The 21,583-nt window shown below is 48.3% G+C and overlaps 1 protein-coding gene across 4 annotated transcripts in view; it reads left to right on the top strand.

The window, feature by feature from the left end:
• The window catches only part of scn5lab (sodium channel, voltage gated, type V-like, alpha b), a 273,446-nt gene that overhangs the window by 196,424 nt on the left and 55,439 nt on the right, over nucleotides 1-21,583 (top strand). For all 4 annotated transcript variants that reach the window (XM_041183161.1, XM_041183162.1, XM_041183164.1 and 1 more), the window contains 3 exons: nucleotides 6,868-6,994; nucleotides 15,895-16,049; nucleotides 19,624-19,797. In XM_041183161.1, coding sequence (XP_041039095.1) covers nucleotides 6,868-6,994; nucleotides 15,895-16,049; nucleotides 19,624-19,797 — 456 coding nt within the window. The remainder of the gene's footprint in view (nucleotides 1-6,867; nucleotides 6,995-15,894; nucleotides 16,050-19,623; nucleotides 19,798-21,583) is intronic.

Below are 21,583 nucleotides of genomic sequence, written 5' to 3'. Positions count from 1 at the left end.
TCCTGTAAATAGAATCAAATGAAGAAGCTGAGGAGAGGGGTTAAGGGTTAATCAGTTCTGAAAAGCTCTACTCACTGCACTTCTGTTCCTATTGTCCGCTTATTAGGCTGCCACATCCTCACTATTCTATTCTCCCATTCCATTAACAAATGAGATGTTGAATGTTGTCAGTAATTGATTATCTCATTCACCCCCGTTTGGTCTTAATGGAATCCTGGCCTTTTAAGGGGAAGGACCCCCTTCAGTGATAAAAAAGAAAAGCAGGCTTGCATTTATATAGCGCCTTTCACAACGTCAAGACAACCCAAAGTTTTTACAGCCAATTTAAAAAAAAATCTTCCCTTGGATAGAGCCTTTCAGGACCACAGGACATCTCAAGATGGTCTACAGCAGCCAATGAAGTACTTTTAAAGGGTTTCACTGCTGTAATGGAGAAGCCATTTAGCACAGAGCTTACTCCCACAAACGGCAATGTGATAATGACCAGATAATCTGGGGTTTTTTTTAGTGATGTTGGCTGAGGGTTAACTACTGGACAGAACACCAGGGAGAACTCCCCTGCTCTTCTTCAAGATAGTGTCAGGAATCCTGAACATGTGGCTGAAGGGCAGTTGGGACGGTGGTTTAGAGGTGTCGAGACCTCTGTATACCACTGGAGGGGCAGACTCCAATTTTGTGCTCAAGTCACTCAAGTAGGACTTAAGCTCACAGCCACGTGACTCAGAGGCAGCGCACTACTAACTGAGCCACAGCTGACACAAACCTATCCCTCTCTTAGTGTCCGAGACAACTAGGAAATGAGTTGCCCGAAGGAGCGCAAAACGGATGGATAAATCCCTGCCATTCCAACATGGGAAATGATGTCTGAGCCCAACACCTGTGGGCCCACTTTGGTTGAGGGCAAAAGAAAGATAGATTTGTATTCGCACCATGCCCCTCATGACCTGAAGACATCCCTAAAGGCTTGACGGTCAGTGAGGTACCTCTTAAAGTGTAGCCACAGTGGTGATGTGGGGAGATACGGCAGCCAGTTCGCACACAGCAAGGTCCCACAAGCAACAGCAACTCTTCTTTTCAGTAAAGTTGAACCGCTGCTGCCCATGAGGTGTAAATAGACCCAAAGCATTATTAGGGAGGGAGTTCCAGGATTTTGACCCAGCGACAGTGAAGGAACGGTGATATATTTCCAAGTCAGAACAGTGAGGGACTTGGAGGGGAACTTCCAGGTGGTGGTGTCCCCATCTATCTGCTGCCCTTGTCCTTCGAGGTGGTAGTGGTCGTGGGTTTGGAAGGTGCTGTTGAAGGACCCTTGGTGAATTCCTGCAGTGCATCTTGTAGATGTTACACACTGCTGCTACTGTGCGTCGGTGGTAGGGGGAGTGAATATTTAAGATGGTGGATGGGGTGCCAATCAAGCGGGCTGCTGTGTCCTGGATGGTGTCAAGCTTCTCGAGTGTTGTTGGAGCTGCACTCATCCGGGCAAGTAGGGAATATTCCATCACACTCCTGACTTGTGTCAGTCTGGAATCTTGGCTCAAGTCTCCTGGTGTGGAACCTACTAACTGAAGCACGACTAGCATTGGGCATTTTAATACCTGTGCATTGACCTGGACTCTAATCCCCAAAATACCAACCACAGCTGGCACATTTTTGGTGAACTATTTTTCTGAAAGGAGGTATTCCCCCCGGGGCTGTGTCCCCACATCAATTTGTTAATAAACCACAGTTGCCCTCAAGAACTCCCACCATTGATTTTCTGTTCCTCACAGAGACCTCTAATAACCCAGCCCCTCCTTAGAAACCAGTATATTCAATGGATTGTGATTTTTGCGAGTATAGTGGTCCATCCAGCTCTTGTTGTAACTAATTTCACCAGCTCTGAACAGGATAGATCACTCTTGGAATGTTCTTTTCCTTCAAAAGGTCATTATTGCTTTGGAAAGGACTGAAATCAATATTTCCAGCACTGAGCACGCTGAGTTTATACAGAGAAACCCTGGAGAATCGAAATGAGGAAATAAAGTTGAAAGGGTGGTGGGATATGATCCAGATCTTTCAATTGTAGAGCATAGTAAACTATGAGGAGGACAGTGTAGAACTTCAAAAGGATATAGACAAGTTGGTGGAGTGGGCAGATAGGTGGCAGCTGAAGTTCAATGTACGAAGGCGTGAGGTGATTCATTTTGGTAGGAAGAACATGGAGAGACAATATAAAATAAGGGGTACAACTCTGAAGAGTGCACAAGAGCAGAGGGACCTGGGTGTGTATGTGCATAAGTGTATATGTGCCTAAGTCAGTAAAGGTGGCAGGACAGGTGGAGAGAGCAGTCAATAAAGCGTACAGTATCCTGGGCTTTATTAATAGGGGCATAGAGTACAGGAACAAGGAGGTTATGCTCGATTTGTATTGGACAAGCCAGCTCCTCTCCCCATTGGAGCGCCAGGTTGTGAAGGGCACAGCAGACGACCATGATGTGTGACGCACTCTATGGACTCTGTTGCAGGGCTCCACTGGACAGGTCCAGACACCAGAACCACATCTTCAGCATCCCGATGGTCTGCTCCACCAAAGCGTGAGATGCATCAAGGCTGCTCTGTTAGTTTGAACCATGGGGGAGACTGGTCCAAGCTGGGATGATGACATTGCAAGGAGCTGTAAGCTGCTTCATGGCCGGCTTTAGCAAGGAGATTGTACAATGTGCACAGTTGTCCAATTGTTCTGCAGTCCATTAAAGTGTTCATTAGTTTGCAGTCTGTGCCCAAGAGGTGAAAAGCTCTGGAGCACTTGGTGGCATTTTCATGCCTCTGAGTTGCTTGAGTGGGCAGATAAGCCAGAGGCTCGACTCCAAGCACATTAATGTAGCTGTGTCTGAACTGTCTCAGCTGTGGAGGAATGGTCACTTCATACAAGGTTTCCCCAATGCATGGCAGCTTCCCGCCCCCCCCACCTCCCGCATCTGCTTGTGCACTACCATCAACCACACTGCAGCCCTTGGCCCACCCCCAACTCACCTCAACCACAGCACAGCCCTTGCCCTACCCCCCATCTTGCATCAACCACAGCACAGCCCTTGCCCCACCCCCCAACTCACCTCAACCACACTGCAGCCCTTGCCCCATCCCCCATCTCGCATCAACCACAGCACAGCCCTTACCCCACCCCCCATCTCGCATCAACCACAGCGCAGCCCTTGCCCCACCCCCCATCTCGCATCAACCACAGCGCAGCCCTTGCCCCACCCCCCATCTCGCATCAACCACAGCGCAGCCCTTGCCCCACCCCCCATCTCGCATCAACCACATCACAGCCCTTGCCCCACCCCCCATCTTGCATCAACCACAGCACAGCCCTTGCCCCACCCCCCATCTCGCATCAACCACAGCACAGCCCTTGCCCCACCCCCCAACTCACCTCAACCACAGCGCAGCCCTTGCCCCACCCCCCATCTCGCATCAACCACAGCACAGCCCTTGCCCCACCCCCCATCTCGCATCAACCACAGCACAGCCCTTGCCCCACCCCCCATCTCACATCAACCACAGCACAGCCCTTGCCCCACCCCCCATCTCGCGTCAACCACACTGCAGCCCTTGCCCCACCCCCCATCTCACCTCAACCACAGCGCAGCCCTTGCCCCACCCCCCATCTTGCATCAACCACAGCACAGCCCTTGCCCCACCCCCCATCTCACATCAACCACATCACAGCCCTTGCCCCACCCCCCATCTCGCATCAACCACAGCACAGCCCTTGCCCCACCCCCCATCTCACATCAACCACATCACAGCCCTTGCCCCACCCCCCATCTCGCATCAACCACAGCACAGCCCTTGCCCCACCCCCCATCTCGCATCAACCACAGCGCAGCCCTTGCCCCACCCCCCATCTCGCATCAACCACAGCGCAGCCCTTGCCCCACCCCCCATCTCGCATCAACCACATCACAGCCCTTGCCCCACCCCCCATCTCGCATCAACCACAGCACAGCCCTTGCCCCACCCCCCATCTCGCATCAACCACAGCGCAGCCCTTGCCCCACCCCCCATCTCGCATCAACCACAGCGCAGCCCTTACCCCACCCCCCATCTCACCTCAACCGCAGCGCAGCCCTTGCGCTGGCACCACACTGTCAGCCAGCTGGGGAAATGCGACTTGCCTGCGCCCTTGCCTGAATGAACGGCGCCTCAACCTTGAGGTCCAACATGTGACCCTCGCAAGCGCTGCGCAGCGTTACTGTGCACTCACCCCCGAGCTCCCCCCGGAGTGCAGCTCACCAGGTGCACACCTTACAAATGCTGTTGTGAAACACGTCGGCTTGACTGCTCCAATGATCCAGCATTGAATGGGGGGGGGAGGGGGGTGATTCCAGTGAGCTGGGCTCATCATGATTTGCAGATATATTACAATGAGTTTCCCAACGTGACGGGTGGAGTGGACGATCGCAAACTGGTTCACAATGTCGTGAAACCAAGTTCTGGCCTTGCCGCCATATTGTCCGCTCACGCCCGCCATGACACCTGACACCAGGCATGGAAAATTCCACCCATAGACTACGTTCACCAGACATGTTAAGCAGTTGCACAGATTCCACATGAGGTGCTTTCGGAATATCATGGGCCTCAAATGGGAGGACAAAGCGTCCAATACCGAGGTACCTCAAAGAGCAGAAACATCTGGAATTGAAGCACTCGTGGTGGAGCCTGTCCAGCCCAGGTGGAATGGACATGCAGTATGTACGACTGACAATAAAATCCCTAAGGTGGTCATTAAATTAAACTTGGACACCCCCTGTGAGGTAGGCTGAGATTAAGGCTCAAGGACCCCCTTACGGTGAACATCAGGAAGTGTGCCATGTCCACCACAGGCTGGGGGAAAAATGAACAAGAATGAACTCCCTGGGGAGCAATCGCAAGTAGTGGTGTTTCGTTTTGAACAGCAAAGAATACAGGCAGCAAAGGGCAAGAGGCAAGCTAGAAAGGCTGGGTTGCCCTTACAAAATCAGGCAATTCTCCCTTGCCTACGCTGTAGAAAGCCATTCCCTCTGCCGACTGGCCGCACAGCCACGTTAGAACGCAAAACAGACCATTCTACTCAAGAAATAGCCATTGTCAATAAGGCAGGAAAACCGACAATGAATTGTCCTTGAGCGGCCTTCCTGAACCACTGCAGTTCATACGGTGTCGGTAAACCCTCAGCACTGTTTAGCGGGAGAGCTTCAGGAGTTTGACCCAGTGGCGATGATAAATGTCCAAGGCAGGATGGTGTATTACTTGGAGGGGAACTTGCAGATGCTGGTGCTGGCATGTGCCTGCTGCCCGTGCCTTTCAAGGTGGCGGAGGTTGTAGGTTCGGGTGCTGCTGCTAAAGAAGCCTTGGCCAGCTGCTGCAGTAGGAAAAGCCTTGCTAAAGTGTGCTGCCTGCCATATATCAGAGCGCCTGACTCTGGCAGGCTGATGAGGAGGTGTCAGCTGTGCCTCAGTTAGTAGCACTCTAGTGTCAGAGCCAGGATTTTGGGTTTACGTTGCACTCTGGGCACTTGAACACAAAATGTAGGCTGATGCTCTAATGCAATATGAAGGGAGTGCTGCACTGTTGGAGGTGCCATCTTTCAAGCAAACTGAGGCCCTGTTGAGGCCCTGTGAACCCTCTCAGGTTGACATAAGAAATCCCATGGCACTAATTTGAAGAAGCTCTGGGGAGTTATCACCAGAGCCCTGGCCATTATTCACCCCTCAGTCAGCAGCACTAAAAGCAGATTATCTGGTCACATAACAAAAACAGAATTACCTGGAAAAACTCAGCAGGTCTGGCAGCATCGGCGGAGAAGAAAAGAGTTGACGTTTCGAGCCCTCATGACCCTCTTGGAAAAACTCAGCAGGTCTGGCAGCATCGGCGGAGAAGAAAAGAGTTGACGTTTCGAGTCCTCATGACCCTCTTGGAAAAACTCAGCAGGTCTGGCAGCATCGGCGGAGAAGAAAAGAGTTGACGTTTCGAGTCCTCATGACCCTTCGACAGAAGGGTCATGAGGACTCGAAACGTCAACTCTTTTCTTCTCCGCCGATGCTGCCAGACCTGCTGAGTTTTTCCAGGTAATTCTGTTTTTGTTTTGGATTTCCAGCATCCGCAGTATTTTTGTTTTTGTTTTTATCTGGTCACATTGCTGTTTATGGGAGTTTGCTATGTACAGATTGGCTGCTGCATTTTCTACAATACAACAGGGACTAAACTTCAGAAACACATTGACTGTAAAGTGTTTCAGCATGTCCCAAGGTCATGGCAGACACTGTATAAGTGCAAGTCATATTTTTCTCTTTACATAGCTCAGTTAGGCCTATCCCTTGGCAGGTCCTTGTGCTCATCAGTTTGAAACACTTCAAATGTCTGAACTACTTCCTCTTGCAGCTTGACCTTGGGAAAGACAGATGCAAAGTGTTCATTTAATACCTCAGCCATGCCACCCTTTACAGCAATGGTTTCATGGCCATCATTAGACTTTTAATTCCAGATTTTTATTGAATTCAAATTCCACCATCTGCTGTGGTGGGATTCGAACCCAGGTCCCCAGACCTAGTTCTCTGGATTACTAGTCCAGTGACAATACGAAGAATGCCACCACCTCCCCATGCACCTCAATGCAAGCAAAACTTGCCTGGAATTATACCACATAGTGCGTACAGCATAGAAACATCCCATTTGACCTGAAGGGTCTATGATAGTGTTATGTTCCATAGAAACAGGCTTGTTGATCAAAGCTCTCTCAGTGTTTCAGAAGAGTGTCCCATAATGAGCCTTTAACTGAAAGGAGTATAGCTGAGTTCCTGTTGATGGATCCAGTTAGTGTGATATGTGCTTGTCTTCTCTCTCCAGAAGATGGATGACCTAACCAGTTGTTCTGAAGCAAGTACTGTGGACATGAAGAGCAAAGGGGATGATGACGAGCACATTTCAGAACAAACGGAGGAGGCTGTGGAACCAGACGAATGCTTCACAGAAGGTAGGTGCCAACTCGGCCAAGGGAAGTGTACGGGATTGGTGAAAGAATAAGTATCTTGTAAGCCCTGAGTAGAATTCAGTTGGGATTCAGAAAAAAAATCTTTGAGTAATGTTGCCAGTCAGGGCCTACATACCCTTAGGAATCCTTCGTATGGACGTTTTAAAGTATGTAAAGTCCCGGTGGCTACTGCCTGTGAGATGGAAGGCTATTGAGCTTCCATCAGATGGTCATTGTAGGCAACTTCCAGCACCTCTGGGTTTTAATGGCCAGGCCACATTACAGAGCCGTCTGGACACGGGCCAGGCACTCTGGTCCAGCTAGATGTTTGGCATTAATAAGGACGCTGGCAGAGTGGCTGGCATGAAGTCCTCAGCACTTGTACGTCTTCAGGTGAAAATAGGGTGCAGGATTGATGTGAGGCGTTGGGAGCCCCTGTTGAGGTTGGCAATCCCCTAATGAAGGTTGGCAGCTCCCTGAGTTTCCATGGCAGCGACGTGAATGGTCATGGAAGTTGGCAGAGATGTCACGGACAGGGTGGGCACCATTGTCGCCTTCATGGAGCTGTCTATATTGGACTCGGTGAAAAATCCCAACTTTCCTCCAATATGTCTGAGCCATTGTGCACAAAGTCGCTGGTACTCCACCCAGTATTTCCTCGTGTTTGCCTTCATGGGTAGCTTGGGTCCTCGACTGCGGAGCTAGTGTAAAATCTCACCCTCTGACCAGCAGAAGCCTATGATATCCACTTGCCCCAGCCCTACATCCTGCACAATGGCAGCCAGAGGTTCAGTACGTAACAACTCCTCAGCTGAAACATTAAAATGAAGCCCTGTCTCTGAGGTGGTTGGAAACAATCCCATGGCACTATTTCAAAGCAGAACTGGACAATTTTCCTCAATGCCTTGACCAATATTTATCATTCTCAGCCAATAGCACTAAAATAGATTATCTGCTCATTCATCTCATTTTGGAACGTTGCAGTGTATGAATTGGCTGCTGTTTCCCTGAATTACAATAACTCTTCAAAAGTATTGGCTGTAAAATGAATTCAGGCATCCTGAGCTCATAAAAGGTACTACATAAATGCAAGTTTTTTTTTAAATTTTCATTCCTCCAGCCTAGCCTTTTGTGGTACTAGTGTGGAACTCGTGCTTTCTGGGAGGAGATTTAGTGATGCTGAACCTTAGGAAAACTGGCTACATCTTTTTTTCAAATGGCAGAGGGATCTCCACAACAACGGAAAGGAAAAAGTGGGGACAAGTGTTAGCTCATGGTGTGAGGGGACAGAGAAGTAACTGTTGAACCGTAATTTGTAACCTAGAGCGAGATGGAAGTAAGCAGGGCACGAGGGGCTAAGATGTGAGGAAACCCTGCACAACGGTCTCCTCCAGCAATGCCTCCTGCCACGATTATGCTGCTGCCCATACCGGTGTGCATCCTTATTTGGTTTCTTCCTCTGGCAGCCTCCTATCTCAAACTGTGGCCGCCTTTCTCCTGCCCACAAGCAAGGGCAGTGTGTTAGTGAGAGCCTTGGGACGGCCAATGAAACGACATTGAGCTCTTGTGTAACCCCCTTCCTACATTCCGGTATCAACTCAATGGCCCAAACAGCCGCCTTCTGTGCCAACCAAGGATGTTGTGAAGAGGACATAGGGAGGTTGCAGACGGATATAGGTAGGCGGAGTGAGTGGGCAAAAGATTTGGCAGATGGCATATAATGTGGGGAAACGTGAAGTTGTTCACTTTGGCAGGAAGAATAAAAAAGCGGAATGTTACTTAAACGGAGAACGGCTGCAGAGTTCCCAGGTGCAGAGGGATCTAGGTGTTCTCTTGCATGAGGCACAAAAAGTTAGTGTGCAGGTACAGCAAGTAATTAAAAAGGTTATTAGAATGCTATCCTTTATTACAAGAGGGATTGAACATAAAAGTAAGGATGTTATGCTTCAGTTCTAGAGGGCATTAGTGAGACCGCACCTCAATTACTATGCGCAGTTTTGGTTTCCTTATTTAAGAAAGGATGTAGATGCACTGGAGGCAGTTCAAAGGAGGTTTACTAGGTTGATACCTGGAATGACTGGGTTGTCTTATGAGGACAGGTTGGACAGACTGGGCTTGTTCCCACTGGAGTTTAAAAGAGTGAGGGGTGATTTGTTTGAAGTAGATAAGATTCTGAACGGTATTAACAAGGTGGATGGCGAAAGGATGTTACCTGCTGTGGGTGAGTCCAGAGCTAGGGGTTGCTGTTTAAAAATAAGGGGTCGCCCTTTTCGGACAGAGATGAGGAGAATGTTTTTCTCTCAGAGGCTTGAGCAGCGTTGAACTCTCTGCCTCAGGTGGAGGTGGGGTCACTGAATTTTTTTAAGGCAGAGGTAGCTAGATTCTTGTTAGGCAAGGGAATCAAAGGTTATCGGGGGTAGATGGGAATGTGGAACTCGAAACACAAACAGATCAGTCAGGAGGTGAGTTGCTCATGGCACAATTCCTAGCCTCTGGCCTGCTCTGGTAGCCACAGTAGTGATATGGCTAGTCCAGTTCAGTTTCTGGTCAATGGTAACCCCAGGGTGTTGATAGTGGGGATTCAGTGATGGTAATGCCATTGAGTGTTAAGGGGTGATGGTTAGAAATGATCATTGCCTGGCACTTGTGTGGCGTGAATGTTACTTGCCACTTGTCAGCCCAAGCCTGGACATTGTCCAGGCCTTGCTGCATGAGAAAGCTCGTAGATTATGTTAAATCTCTCACAGCAGTTTGGTGCAAACGTTGCCGAAGTGACATTTGCTCACATGATTTTGTCAGGATGTGTCAGCCACTGAACACAGCATATTGCTGGAGGCAGCTGTTGTACAGATATTATAAATTCTATTGAACCCCAGGTAAGCTGCTATTGCTACATTCAACAAATGAATGAAGAGAGTGCCAGACTACACAATAACATAAGGAATAGGAGCAGGAGGATGACATTTGGCCCCTCGAGAAAAAACCCTGAGTTAATTAGAGCTTCTGTGGGCAGCAACCTCATCTCTGAGCCAGAAGGGTGTGGGTTCAAATCCCACTCTAGAGACTTGACCACAAAATCTAGGCTGAAACTCCAGTGCCGTGCCGAGGGAGTGCTGCACTCTTGAAGGTACTGTCTTTCATGTGAACCATTAAACCACTTGCCCCTTTGAGGTAGATGTAAAAACTGCCATAGTTACTGCTTAGAACAAGAGCAGGTGGCATCTCTCTGGTATCCTGGCCAATATTGTTACCCTACAACACTGTTGGTTATTAGATTGCTGTTTGTGGGAGCTTGCTCAGAGTAAATTTGTTGCTGCATTTCCTACGCTTCAAAAGCACATCATTGGCTGGAAAGCACTTTGAGATATCCTGAGGCTGTGAAAGGCACTAAGTAAATGCAAGTTCTTTCTTTCTAATATTCAGTCACATGAGCAAGACATTCGCAAATGTCTCCCTAGATCAATGTGCTCCCAGCCCTGTGCTATTTCACACAGCGCATCTCTCTTCCCCATTAGCTTTCGGTTATTTCACTCCATCCACCCTTTTGGCTTCCTTTCTGCCAAGCTTCCCTGACAAAGGAGCAACAGGTGGTCCACAGCCAAACGTCCGACCCTGATATTACCTGATTGGAAGAGCCTTCACTTTCACTTGACAGCTCCTCAGCTTATCAGCAAAACCAACAAGACTCTCAAACACTGGGCTTCCCACATCAACATTACTCATCCCTATTAGACACAAACTGGAGACCTTTGTTTCTAATCTGCTGGTGCCTGACCCAGACAGAGAAATCTGTCGTTGCCTAAGCAAGACTTTCCATTCACCCCTGTGCTCACAGTCAAGCAAAACCTCGATTCTAAAATTCTCATCTGTGTTTTCAAATCCCTCCATGCCTTTGCCCCTCCCCGTCTCTGTAACCCCCTTCCAGCTCCACAACTCTCCAACATATCTGTGCTCCTCTAATCCTGTTCCCTTGAACATTCCCAATTTTAATTGCTCCACCACTGACGGCCATGCCTTCAGCTGTCTGGGTTGGAATTCCCTCCCTCAACATCTGCAGCTCTTTACCTCCCTTTTTTCCTTTAAACTCATTAATGCTTAACTCTTTCACCAAACTTTTAGCCACAGGCAGCAGATACATGGGAACACCACCCTCTCCAAAGCCACTCACCAACCTGACTTGGAAATATATCGCCGTTCCTTCACTGTCGCTGGGTCAAAATCCTGGAACTCCCTTCCTAACAGCACTGTGGGTGCACCTACACCACACAGACAAGAAGACAGCTCACCACCACCTTCTCAAGGGCAATTAGGGATGGGCAATAGATGCTGGCCCAGCCAGCGACGCCCACATCCCACGAATGAATAAAAAAAAAGACACAATGAGAATGGAGCTCTTGACTGATCAAAGCAATCAACCTCTGTCCGTGTTCAGCAAAACCAGGTATGAGGGGTGAGGAAAACCCCCAGTGGTGGAGAGTTTTGGAAACCATAGGCCCAAAATCACTTGCATGCTACACTTACCACAAGTCATCTCTCCGAATACTAGTTTTTGAAAGGAATTGATCTCACTTCCTGCTTCTGTCCAGTTAGGAAACATTCTTTCTCTTTCCTCGAACTTGCACCCACCCTTGCGCCAGTTGGGGCCTTTAAGTGGCCAGTTGTTGGCTGGCGGGAGGATGTACCTGGTGTGAGGGGAGCCTGAAAGTGAACGGGCTCAGGCATCAGACAGGAAGGGGGAGGTTGGGGGTGGGGGCACGTCCATCAGAAGCCCGCTTCTGACTTTGGGCACCCTCCCCTTAATGTCCAGCAGCCACTGGATCTCCCTCCCCACCCCAGCCTCTCCCCCGACACCCCAATCACCCCCTTTGCACCCCACCCATCCCCCCCATCCCCGCCTCACCCTGGCCTTCCTTACCCTCCCAGCCCTGGGACCCCTCAACCTTACCTTGCCCTCCGGTCCCCGGGATTTAGGCTCAGGGATCGTCCCGAAGTTCCTCTTCAGTCCACTGCAGCTCCTGTTTTTGCAGGGACTGGAGGGCCGCCAGCCAATCCGATTGGCCAACAGCTCTCTGAGGCGGGGCTTCCCCCCTGAGCGAGGGGTGGAAGTCCCACCCTCGGCTTAATTGACGCTCACTCGAGTGTGAAATGGCCGTGGGGCACTCGGAGCCAGTGGGGATGTGTTGCCCACCGACTCTTTGGATGGGGGGGGTTGGGGGAAGGGAAATCCCACCATCCAGATAACTCAGGGTGTAGAACCTTACAGCGCAAAAGGAGGCCATTCAGCCCCTCATGCAGCTTTGCAAGAACTATCCAATTAGCTCCATTCCCTCAGCTTTCCACACAGCCCTGCAATCCTCTCCCCTTTAATCAGTTATCCCGATCTCTTTTGAATACTATTAGATCTGCTCCCACCACCCCTTTAAGCAGTGCCCTCCGCATCTTAAAGCTCACGGCTTATATTAAAAAAAAATCCTTCTTGTCACCTCCGACTCTTTTGCCAATTACCTTTAATCTGTTTCCTCTGCCAAATCTCCCCCTGCACAACATCCGGAGCACTGCATGTTTACCTGGTTTGAGTGTGAGGTATAGGTGGGGCAATGTGACACTTGGAAAAATAATGTGAATTATTGTCGGATGATCAGTATTGGTACCCCACAAAGAAACCCGACCCATCCAAATCCAGCGAAGCTGAATATACAAGGAGAGCTTGAATGTTGTTGCAGATTGTGCCGGATCTGGATCGGCGGGGAGATTGAGTTGAGTTGGTGCCAGTCGGATTGCAAGTAATACCAAGTAGTGGTTCTGGGCAGAGTACAGTGTGTCACTTACTGTAATGCTTCTGGATGCAGGATGTAGTGCTTTTTCATTGAAAGAGGAAATGATACCTGAGCAACCTGTTACATCACTGAAGTAATCTCACTGAAGTGGCCATCAATGTTATTGTCTAATGCTGTGCTGGATTAGGCTGCATTTTCAAAATCAGACTGAATTAGCCTGTGTTATCTGACAAATTGAATTTTTTTTTTTTAACGTGTTTTGAGAGTCAATTTCCTCCAAAATGTATGGGGAAGCTATAACTTTTCTGATCCATTCATGGAAACCGGGCATCGCTGGCAATGCCAGCGTTTATTCCCCATCCTCATATGTACAACGTAAGGTCAGCATTTATTGCCCGTCCCCGTATATACTACATAAGGGCAGCTGCGAAATAAAAAGAGATTGCGTTCTTTTCGCACTGTTCACAAGCTCAGGTCATTGTAAAGGCCTGTCTCTGTAAGCTCCTCCAGCCCTACAACCCTCCCAGATCCCTGCATCCCTCCAATTCTGGCCTCTGGGAGCATCGCCGATTTTAATCACTTCCTTTTTGGTGGCCGTGCCTTCAAATGCCGAGGCCCAAGCTCTGCAATTCCCTCCTTAACCCCCTCTGCCTCGGTGCCTCTCAATCCTCCTTTAAAAATGCTCCTTAAAATGCTCCCCTCATCACCCGTCCTAATATCTCCTCATGTGGCTCAGTGTCACATTTGGGCTGACAGTCACTCCTGTGAAGCGCCTGGTGATGTGCCACCGTGCTAAAGGCGCTATATGAATGCAACTCCTTGTTGTCGCTGCCGTTCACAACCAATCAATCGCCTCTGAAGTGCAATCACTGCCGTAACACCTTCGCTGCGTAATACTTCTTCACTGGCTGCCCTTTGTTCTTCAAGTGCCTCAGAAGATGGATCTGGACAAAGGTGTCCTGTACAACACCCACAGACAGGCCTGCATCCTCAAGCCCAACTCTAGGTAAATTGGTGCAGTGTGGAGTTTGTACCCAGGCGGGTGTATAGGCAGTGTAGTCAGGCCCATCGTATTTAGTATTGGAGCAGGGTCAGCTCTGCTGGGCTAATGCCCTGAGCAAGAGCTGTAGTTAAGAGTGACACTTGTGGAACACAATGACCTTGAGTTTCCATCCACTTAACAACGGCAAGCTGCCATTACATGGCACCTTTAACATAGTCCAGATTGACCCTCTGAAGAACAGAGCGCAGCCGGTGGAAAAAATATTACGCAGCGAGGATGTTACCACAGTGATTTCACTTCAGGAATAATTGATTGGCTGCGAACAACAACTGGAAGTTGCATTCGTATAGCGCCTTTAAGGCAGCAACATATCCCAAGGTGCTTCACAGCCGGATTTTCAAACAGAATTTGACACCCAGCCACATAAGGAGCTATTAGGACAGGTGACCAGATGTGGGGTCTGAGAGGCAGGTTTTGAGGAGAGCCTTAAAGGAGGCAGGTTTAGGAAGGGCATTCCAGAGTTTACAGCCTCGTCTACTGAAGGCACAGCCGCTAATGGCATAGCAATCAAAATCAGGGAGGTGCATAAGGTCAGACTTGGAGGAACGCGGAGATTTCAGAGGGTTGGAGGACTCTGTTAGGTAACAGAGACAGGGAAGGATGAAACCATGAGGGGATTTGAAAAGAAAGATGAGAATTTTTTTTTAAATTCTTTCTTGGTGTGTGAGCATCGCTGACAATGGCCAGCATTTGTTGCCCATCCCTAACTGCCCTTGAACAGAGTGGCTGCAGGGCCATTTCAGAGGGGGCAGTTAAGAGTCACCCACATGTCTGTGGGTCTGGAGTCACATGTAGGCTGGACCAGGTAAGGGCAGCAGATTTCCTTCCCTAAAGGACATTCGTGAACCAGGTGGGTCTTTATGACAATCGATCATAGTTTCACAGTCACCATTACTGAGACTGGCTTTCAATTCCAGATTTTATTCATTGAATTTAAATGCCACCAGCTGCCAGTGGTGGGATTTGACCCCATGGCCCCAGTGCATTAGCCTAGGCATCTGGATTACTAGCCCAGTGACATCACCACTACATCACTCCCCTGACTTTGCATATTTGAGGCGTTGCCGGACCGGAAGCCAATGTAGGCCAGGTGGACAGGAAAGGTCAGGGCTCAGCGAACCCAGGACTTGTCATCCTATTGGCCCTTCAAGGACTCTGTTTCTTGTGTGGCAGGACTTTGCCTCTTTGTTATGTCACAGTTAGCGTTCTAAATGACGAGTGACAGTGCGGTTCTAATAAGAATAGGCCGAAGCAAAATAGGCGCACGATGTTAGCATTCTCAGCTCTCAGGCACAAAGGCTGCAGGTTCAAGTCCCACTCCAGAGACTGGAGCACAAAATCTTAGGCTGACGCTCCGGTGCAGCGCCGAGGGGGTGCTGCACTGTTGGAGGTGCCGTCTTCCAGACGAGACATTAGATTGAGTTCTCGGGTGTATGTAAAAGCACCCATGGCACAGGTCCGAGGAAGAGCAGGGGAGTGGCTTGACTATTGTTTTGGCTGATATTTACCTGTCAAAGAAGGTCACTCAAAAAAACACACAGGGTTTTCTGGTCATGATCCCATCGCTGTTTGTGAGAGTTTGCTGTGTGCAAATTGGCTGCCATGTTCCCTACATTCCAACAGTGACTACATTCCATAAAGTATTTCATTGACTGTGAAGCACTTTGAGACACCAGGGTTGAGATTGGCCTGGGGTGGCAGTGTGTGACAATGACTGTTACAGTATCTGCCGCCTGTTATATACTGCCCAGTACTCAGTTATATGGAAGTCCGGGGTGAGGAACCAGTGATCAGTGAGATACGATCACAAGGTGAATTTCTAGCCCTTCTTGAGGTGTTAAATATAATTACAGACCCCCTTAACACCAGTCCTGCAATGTGCCAGAAGGAAAAAACAGTTCCGATCAGTATTCTTATTTCCCATTATCTGCTGACGTTCCATTTTAAGGTGTGCAAGACCAGTTTGGGCCAGTATTCTTATTTCCCAGTTTTTGCTGTTTTCTTCATTCTGGATAAGGGTTAGTCACTCCTGTGGGCTCCTGACCTAGTCACTCTTTCCACAGCTTGCGTTCGCCACTTTGCCTGCTGCCAAGTGGACACCTCAACCGGATACGGGAAGGTTTGGTGGAACCTGAGAAAAACGTGCTACAAAATTGTGGAACACAACTGGTTCGAGACCTTCATCATCTTCATGATTCTGCTGAGCAGCGGAGCTCTGGTGAGTTGTAACCTGCCCCCTTGGTGCGTCCCTGATCAACGCGTGTCAGCCACACTCCACCCCTTACAACCACTTTGCTGAGCACCTTTGGCAGCCTCCCCGCATTCTGTTCCTCCCCTCGGAACTCTGTCTGAATACTCTGGAAGAAGGCCAGGATCTCGCCTACTCAGCCACTCCCCAGCCCATTCCAGATAAGGTCAATGACACCACAACTGCCCCCTGCCAATGTCACCTCGAATGCCTTGTCAGTGGGCGCAGTCCCTTTAAGGCTACCATGCAGCCGCACTCACCCGTATCTTAAAGGGACCACGTTTTGTGCCCAGTCCATTTATCGCCAAGCTCCAGACTGCTGGTCAGCCCATGCACCTACGCAGTTTAGTGGGAACATTACACCCTCCGCAGGTTGCCCTCTAATAGCCGCATGTTCCAGCTTCACGATGCAGGTGGCCACTTTTTTTATATTATTCTATCATGGGATGTGGGAATCGCTGGCAATGGCCAGCATTTATTATGCACCCAGATCCCTCTGAATCTCAGAGCTCTGCAATCTCTCCCCATTTAGATAATAAGCTTCTTTTTTATTCTTCCTGCCAAAATGAACAATTTCACATTTGCCCACATTATACTCCGTTTGCTATTTCTTTGCCCTCTCATTTTAACCAGTATATGTCCCTCTTTAACCTTCTTATGTCCTCTTCACAATTTACTTTCCTACCTATTTTGATGTCATCAGTGACTTTAGCAACCATACCTTTGATCCCTTCATCCAAGTCATTTATATAAATTATAAAATGTTGAGGCCCCAGCACTGATCCCTGTGGTACACCACGCATCACATCCCTCCAGCCAGAAAAGACCCATTTATACCTACTCTCTGTTTCCTGTTAGCCAGCCAATCTTCTATCCGTGTCAATATGTTTCCCCCTACACCATGAGCTTTTATTTTCCACAATAACTTTTGATGTGGCACCTTATCAAATATCTCCTGGAAACCTAAGTGCCAGTTCCACCAGGTCCCCTTCATCCACATCACATGCGACTCCTTCAAAGAACTCCAGTAAATCAGTTAAACATAACTTCCCTTTCACGAAACCATGTTGACTCTGCCTGATTGCCTTGCATTTTTCTAAGTGCCCTGCTGTAACATCTTTAATGATAGCTTCTAACATTTTTCCTATGACAGATGCTAGACCAACTGGCCTGTAGTTTCCTGCATCAGTCTCCCTCCTTTTTTGAATAAAGGAGTTACATTAGTTATTTTCCAACCTAATGGAGCCTTCCCTAAATCCAGGGAATTTTGGTAAATTAAAACAGTGCATCAACTATCTCATTAGCCACTTCATTCAAGACCTTAGGGCGAAGTCCAACTGGACCTGGGGATCAGTCAGCCCACAGCCCCAGCAATTTGCTTAATACCACTTCCCATGTGATTGTAATTTTCCCAAGTTCCTCTCTCCCTTCCATTTCCTGATTTACAGCTATTTCCGGGATGTTACTCGTGTCCTCTATAGTGAAGACCGAAATAAAATACCTGTTTAATTCATCCACCATCCCCCTACTTTCCATTATCAATTCCCCAGACTCAATTCCTATCGGACCGATACTCACTTTGTTAACTCCCCTTACTTAAATATCTATAGAAAATCTTACTATCCATCTTTAAATTACTAGCTAGCTTTCTCTCATAGTCTAACTTTTCTCTCCTTATTAATCTCTTTGTCATTCTTTGCTGTTCTTTATATTCTTTCCAATCTTCTGATCTGCCACTCGTCTTTGCATAATTATATGCTTTATAAAAAATTTGATATTGTCTTTAACTTAAAGGATGGTGGGCCCTCCCTTTGGAATGTTTCTTTCTCGTTGGAACGTATCATGTGCTTTCTGAAATATCCCTTTAAATATCTGCCACTGAACCTCTACTGACCTATCCCTTATCTTCATTTGCCAGTTCACTTCAGTGAGCTCTGCTTTCATGCCCTTATAATTGCCCTTATTTATGTTTAAAATACTAGTCTTGGACCCACTCGTTTCTCCCTCACAATGAACGTAAAATTCAATCATATTATGATCGCTGCTACCTAGAGGTGCCTTCACTAAGAGGTTGTCAATTAACCCTTTTTTGGTGCACATACCAAGTCTAGTATAGCCTGCTCTCTCATTGGCTCCAGGATATGCTGTTATAAAAAACTATCCCTAAAACATTCTATGAACTCCTCCTCTATACCATCGTTACGCATCTGATTTTTCCAATCTATATATAGATTAAAAACCCCATGATTATTGCTGTAATTTTCTGACAAGCTCCGTTATCTCTTCTTTTATATTCTGTTCTATCATGTAGCTACAATTAGGGAGCCTGTACATCACTCCCACAAGTGGCTTCTTGCCTTTATCATTTCTCATCTCTACCCAAACCGCTTCTGCATCCTCTATTCCTGAACTTAGGTCATCCCTCTCTAATGTACTAATATTATCATTAATTAACAGAGCCACCCCTCCACCTTTTCCTAACTTCCTGTCCTTCCTAAATATCATGTACCCGTCAATATTCAGGTCCCAATCTATGTCAACCTGTAGCCATGACTGTGTAAAGGCTTTCAGATCATACTTATTTATTTCTATTTGCACCATTTAGAAGAAAGTGCTCTTTGAAAGAGTCGGCCCATAATCGATGGGTCGAATGGCCTCCTTCTGTGCTGTACTAGTCTGTGATTCTCTGAAAGTGAATGGTATAGAAAAGTTATAACATCTGAGCTTATTTTATTTGCAGTTTATGAATGGAGAGTTTCCTCTGGTTTACACCTAGGGAAGGCCCAGTCCCCTCAAACAAAGCTGAGGAAATTGGGGCAGTGACTGGCGATACCAGATCTCCTCCACATCCTCACTGTCAGGGTCTTGGGTGGGAGGAGGTGGTGTGGGTGTGGGGGGGGGGATGGAGGCGGGGGGGGGGGTGGGTGGGGATAGCAGGGCGGGAACCACGGGCAACACTAGTGACCCAATGCCAACAAAGCAGGAGGGGCCTCTCCTTACTGTCACTGCCTGAGCCTATAACCGAGACTGGGGCTGTCAGTAAAGATTGAAAAGGCTGGGACTCTTTTCTCCAGGAAAGAGAAGGATTGAGGGGGGAAGAGGGTGGAGGATCGGCGGGGAGTGGGTGGTGGCTGACCTGGCAGAGGTCTTGAAAATGATGAAGTGGTTCAGTCGGGTAGATGCAGAGAAGATGTTCCCACTTGTGGGTGATACCAGAGCTAGACACCATAGAGAGAAGCTAGTCACTTATAAATCCAATCAAGAGCTCAGGGGAGATTTCTTTACTCAGAGAGTGGTGAGAATATGGAACCTGTTACCACAAGAGTAAGCGAGATGAACAGTGTACGTCCATTAGTGGGCAAGCTGGATAAGTTCATGAAGGAGAGAGGAGTTGGAGGATTTAGAGATGGGCTGAGTTAAAGTAAAGCAGGAGGAGGCTCGGGGGGAGGGTAAATGCCAGCACAGGCTAATTGGGCTGAGCTCCCCTTCCCCCCACCCACCCCCCCACCAATTCCATCGCTGATTCCGTCTCTCTGCCCCGCAGACTTTTGAAGACATTCACATCGATACAAGGCCAGTGATAAAGGTGGTGCTGGAATACCTGGACAAGGTGTTCACTTATGTGTTTGTGCTGGAAATGCTCCTCAAGTGGGTGGCCTATGGCTTCAAGAAGTATTTCACCAATGCCTGGTGTTGGCTGGACTTCCTTATTGTGGCTGTAAGTATGTGGGAGAACGGGCCCCAGCTTTGTTGAATTGCCATAACTCTTTGATTATCAAATCTACTGATTGAAATGTTGTTGTTGTTTGATGTCTGTTTTTATTACGGTCATCTAAGGCTCTTATAGATGTGCTTTTATTGAATTATATCTGTTCTATATTCTAGACATACTGTGATTTTTGGTTTTCTGCTTAAAGCTATAGGTCTATACCTAGTGGTTTGGACCATGCACAGAGCATTCGTCTATAGTCTGACAGGAAAAGGAAAGTGATATAACAATAGCCTTTGGCCATTAACAAACATATAAATTCTGAAAGCCATTCAGCACTTAAATCCATACCATTCCATTTCAGTGACCTATGCCAGTGATTTACAGTTACTCTGGCTGATTTTATTACAGCTCACTTCTTTTGTGACAAATTTACTTTCAATATTCTCCCCCCTTTCTTTTGTGTGAATCGGGTCATATGTTTTCGAATGACCATGAGCGGCCTTCCCCTCGTCGATTCCCTCGGAACTCTTGCCAGGAATTTTCACAGCCTGTCAGCCAGGAGCCTGACCTACGCTCTATCTCGACCTGCCACTCTGTTGGCAGTGGCCAGTTTGTGAATCGGGAACGCCACGTGCTGCGGGGGGGGCGGAGGTGGGGGATGGGGTGTTTACCGGGCCCTTGGATCTGGGTTTTGAGGTGGGGGTGACGAGAGAAAAACGCCTTCTGCCAGTTCCCCGCCCTTTCCTCCAGCTGCTATTCCCAGAGCCGGCTTCTGTGCAGTTAAGGGCAACTCGCTCGGCGCTGGCAGAGGCCAGTTAAGCTTAAAAGCAAAACGCTGCCTTGTTGCCGGGAACCTGAATCAAAACCAGAAAGTGCTGGAACCACCCGACGGACCTGGCACCGTCTTCTTCAAAGTGTCATCCCCAACCCGAAAGGTTAACTCTGCCGTTGCCCTCTCCCTGGATGCTGCCAGAAAGAAGTGCTGCTGAGTATTTCCAGCATTTCCCATTACGCCCAATTAAGCTTGTTAGGTGGGAAATTGGCACCAAAGATCAAAGCGTGAACACTCTGCTGAGGGAAACATCTCCAACGGTTTTGCAAAGTTTGTTTGAATGCAGGGCTCGACGCTGAAAGCAAATTTAGAGACTCATGGGAAAGAAGAGACGGCAGATACTTCAAGCGTGCAAAGCGAGTGGTTTCGCTGGCTCAATATTTCACTTGTGCCGTGCAAGCTCCGGTATCAAAATCTATCTCACAAGGATTGGGAGATTGGCATAAAACGGAAGACACGGCAACACAAGGAAACCGAAATTCAGCAACAGTTTCCCGCCCAAAGCTCAGCACTTCCAAAACAAAAAGGACATAAGGTGGGATTCGATCTCCCCAGAGGCAGCACAGACAGATATAGGGGTTTCCGAAATAAAAACAGAAAATGCTGGAAAAGCTCAGCAGCTGTGGAGAGAAAATCAGAGCTAACGTTTCATAGAAACAACAGAAACTAGGAGCAGGAGGAGGCCATTCGGCCCTTCGAGCCTGCTCCGCCATTCATTATGATCATGACTGATCATCCAATTCAATAGGCTGCTCCCGCTTTCTCCCCATACCCTTTGACCCCTTTCGCCCCAAGAGCAATATCTAACCCCTTCTTGAAAACATACAATGTTTTGGCCTCAACTACTTTCTGTGGTAGCGAATTCCACAGGCTCACCACTCTCTGGGTGAAGAAATTTCTCCTCCGTGTGACACTTCTTCAGATTTCCCACTTGGTGTCAACAGCTTAGCTCTAGAATAT

This window comes from Carcharodon carcharias, chromosome 3 (genome assembly GCF_017639515.1).
Source record: "Carcharodon carcharias isolate sCarCar2 chromosome 3, sCarCar2.pri, whole genome shotgun sequence".
Lineage (NCBI taxonomy): Eukaryota > Metazoa > Chordata > Chondrichthyes > Lamniformes > Lamnidae > Carcharodon > Carcharodon carcharias.
The sequence above is the reverse complement of the archived record's forward strand: the minus strand, read 5'-3'. Positions and strand labels throughout refer to the sequence as shown.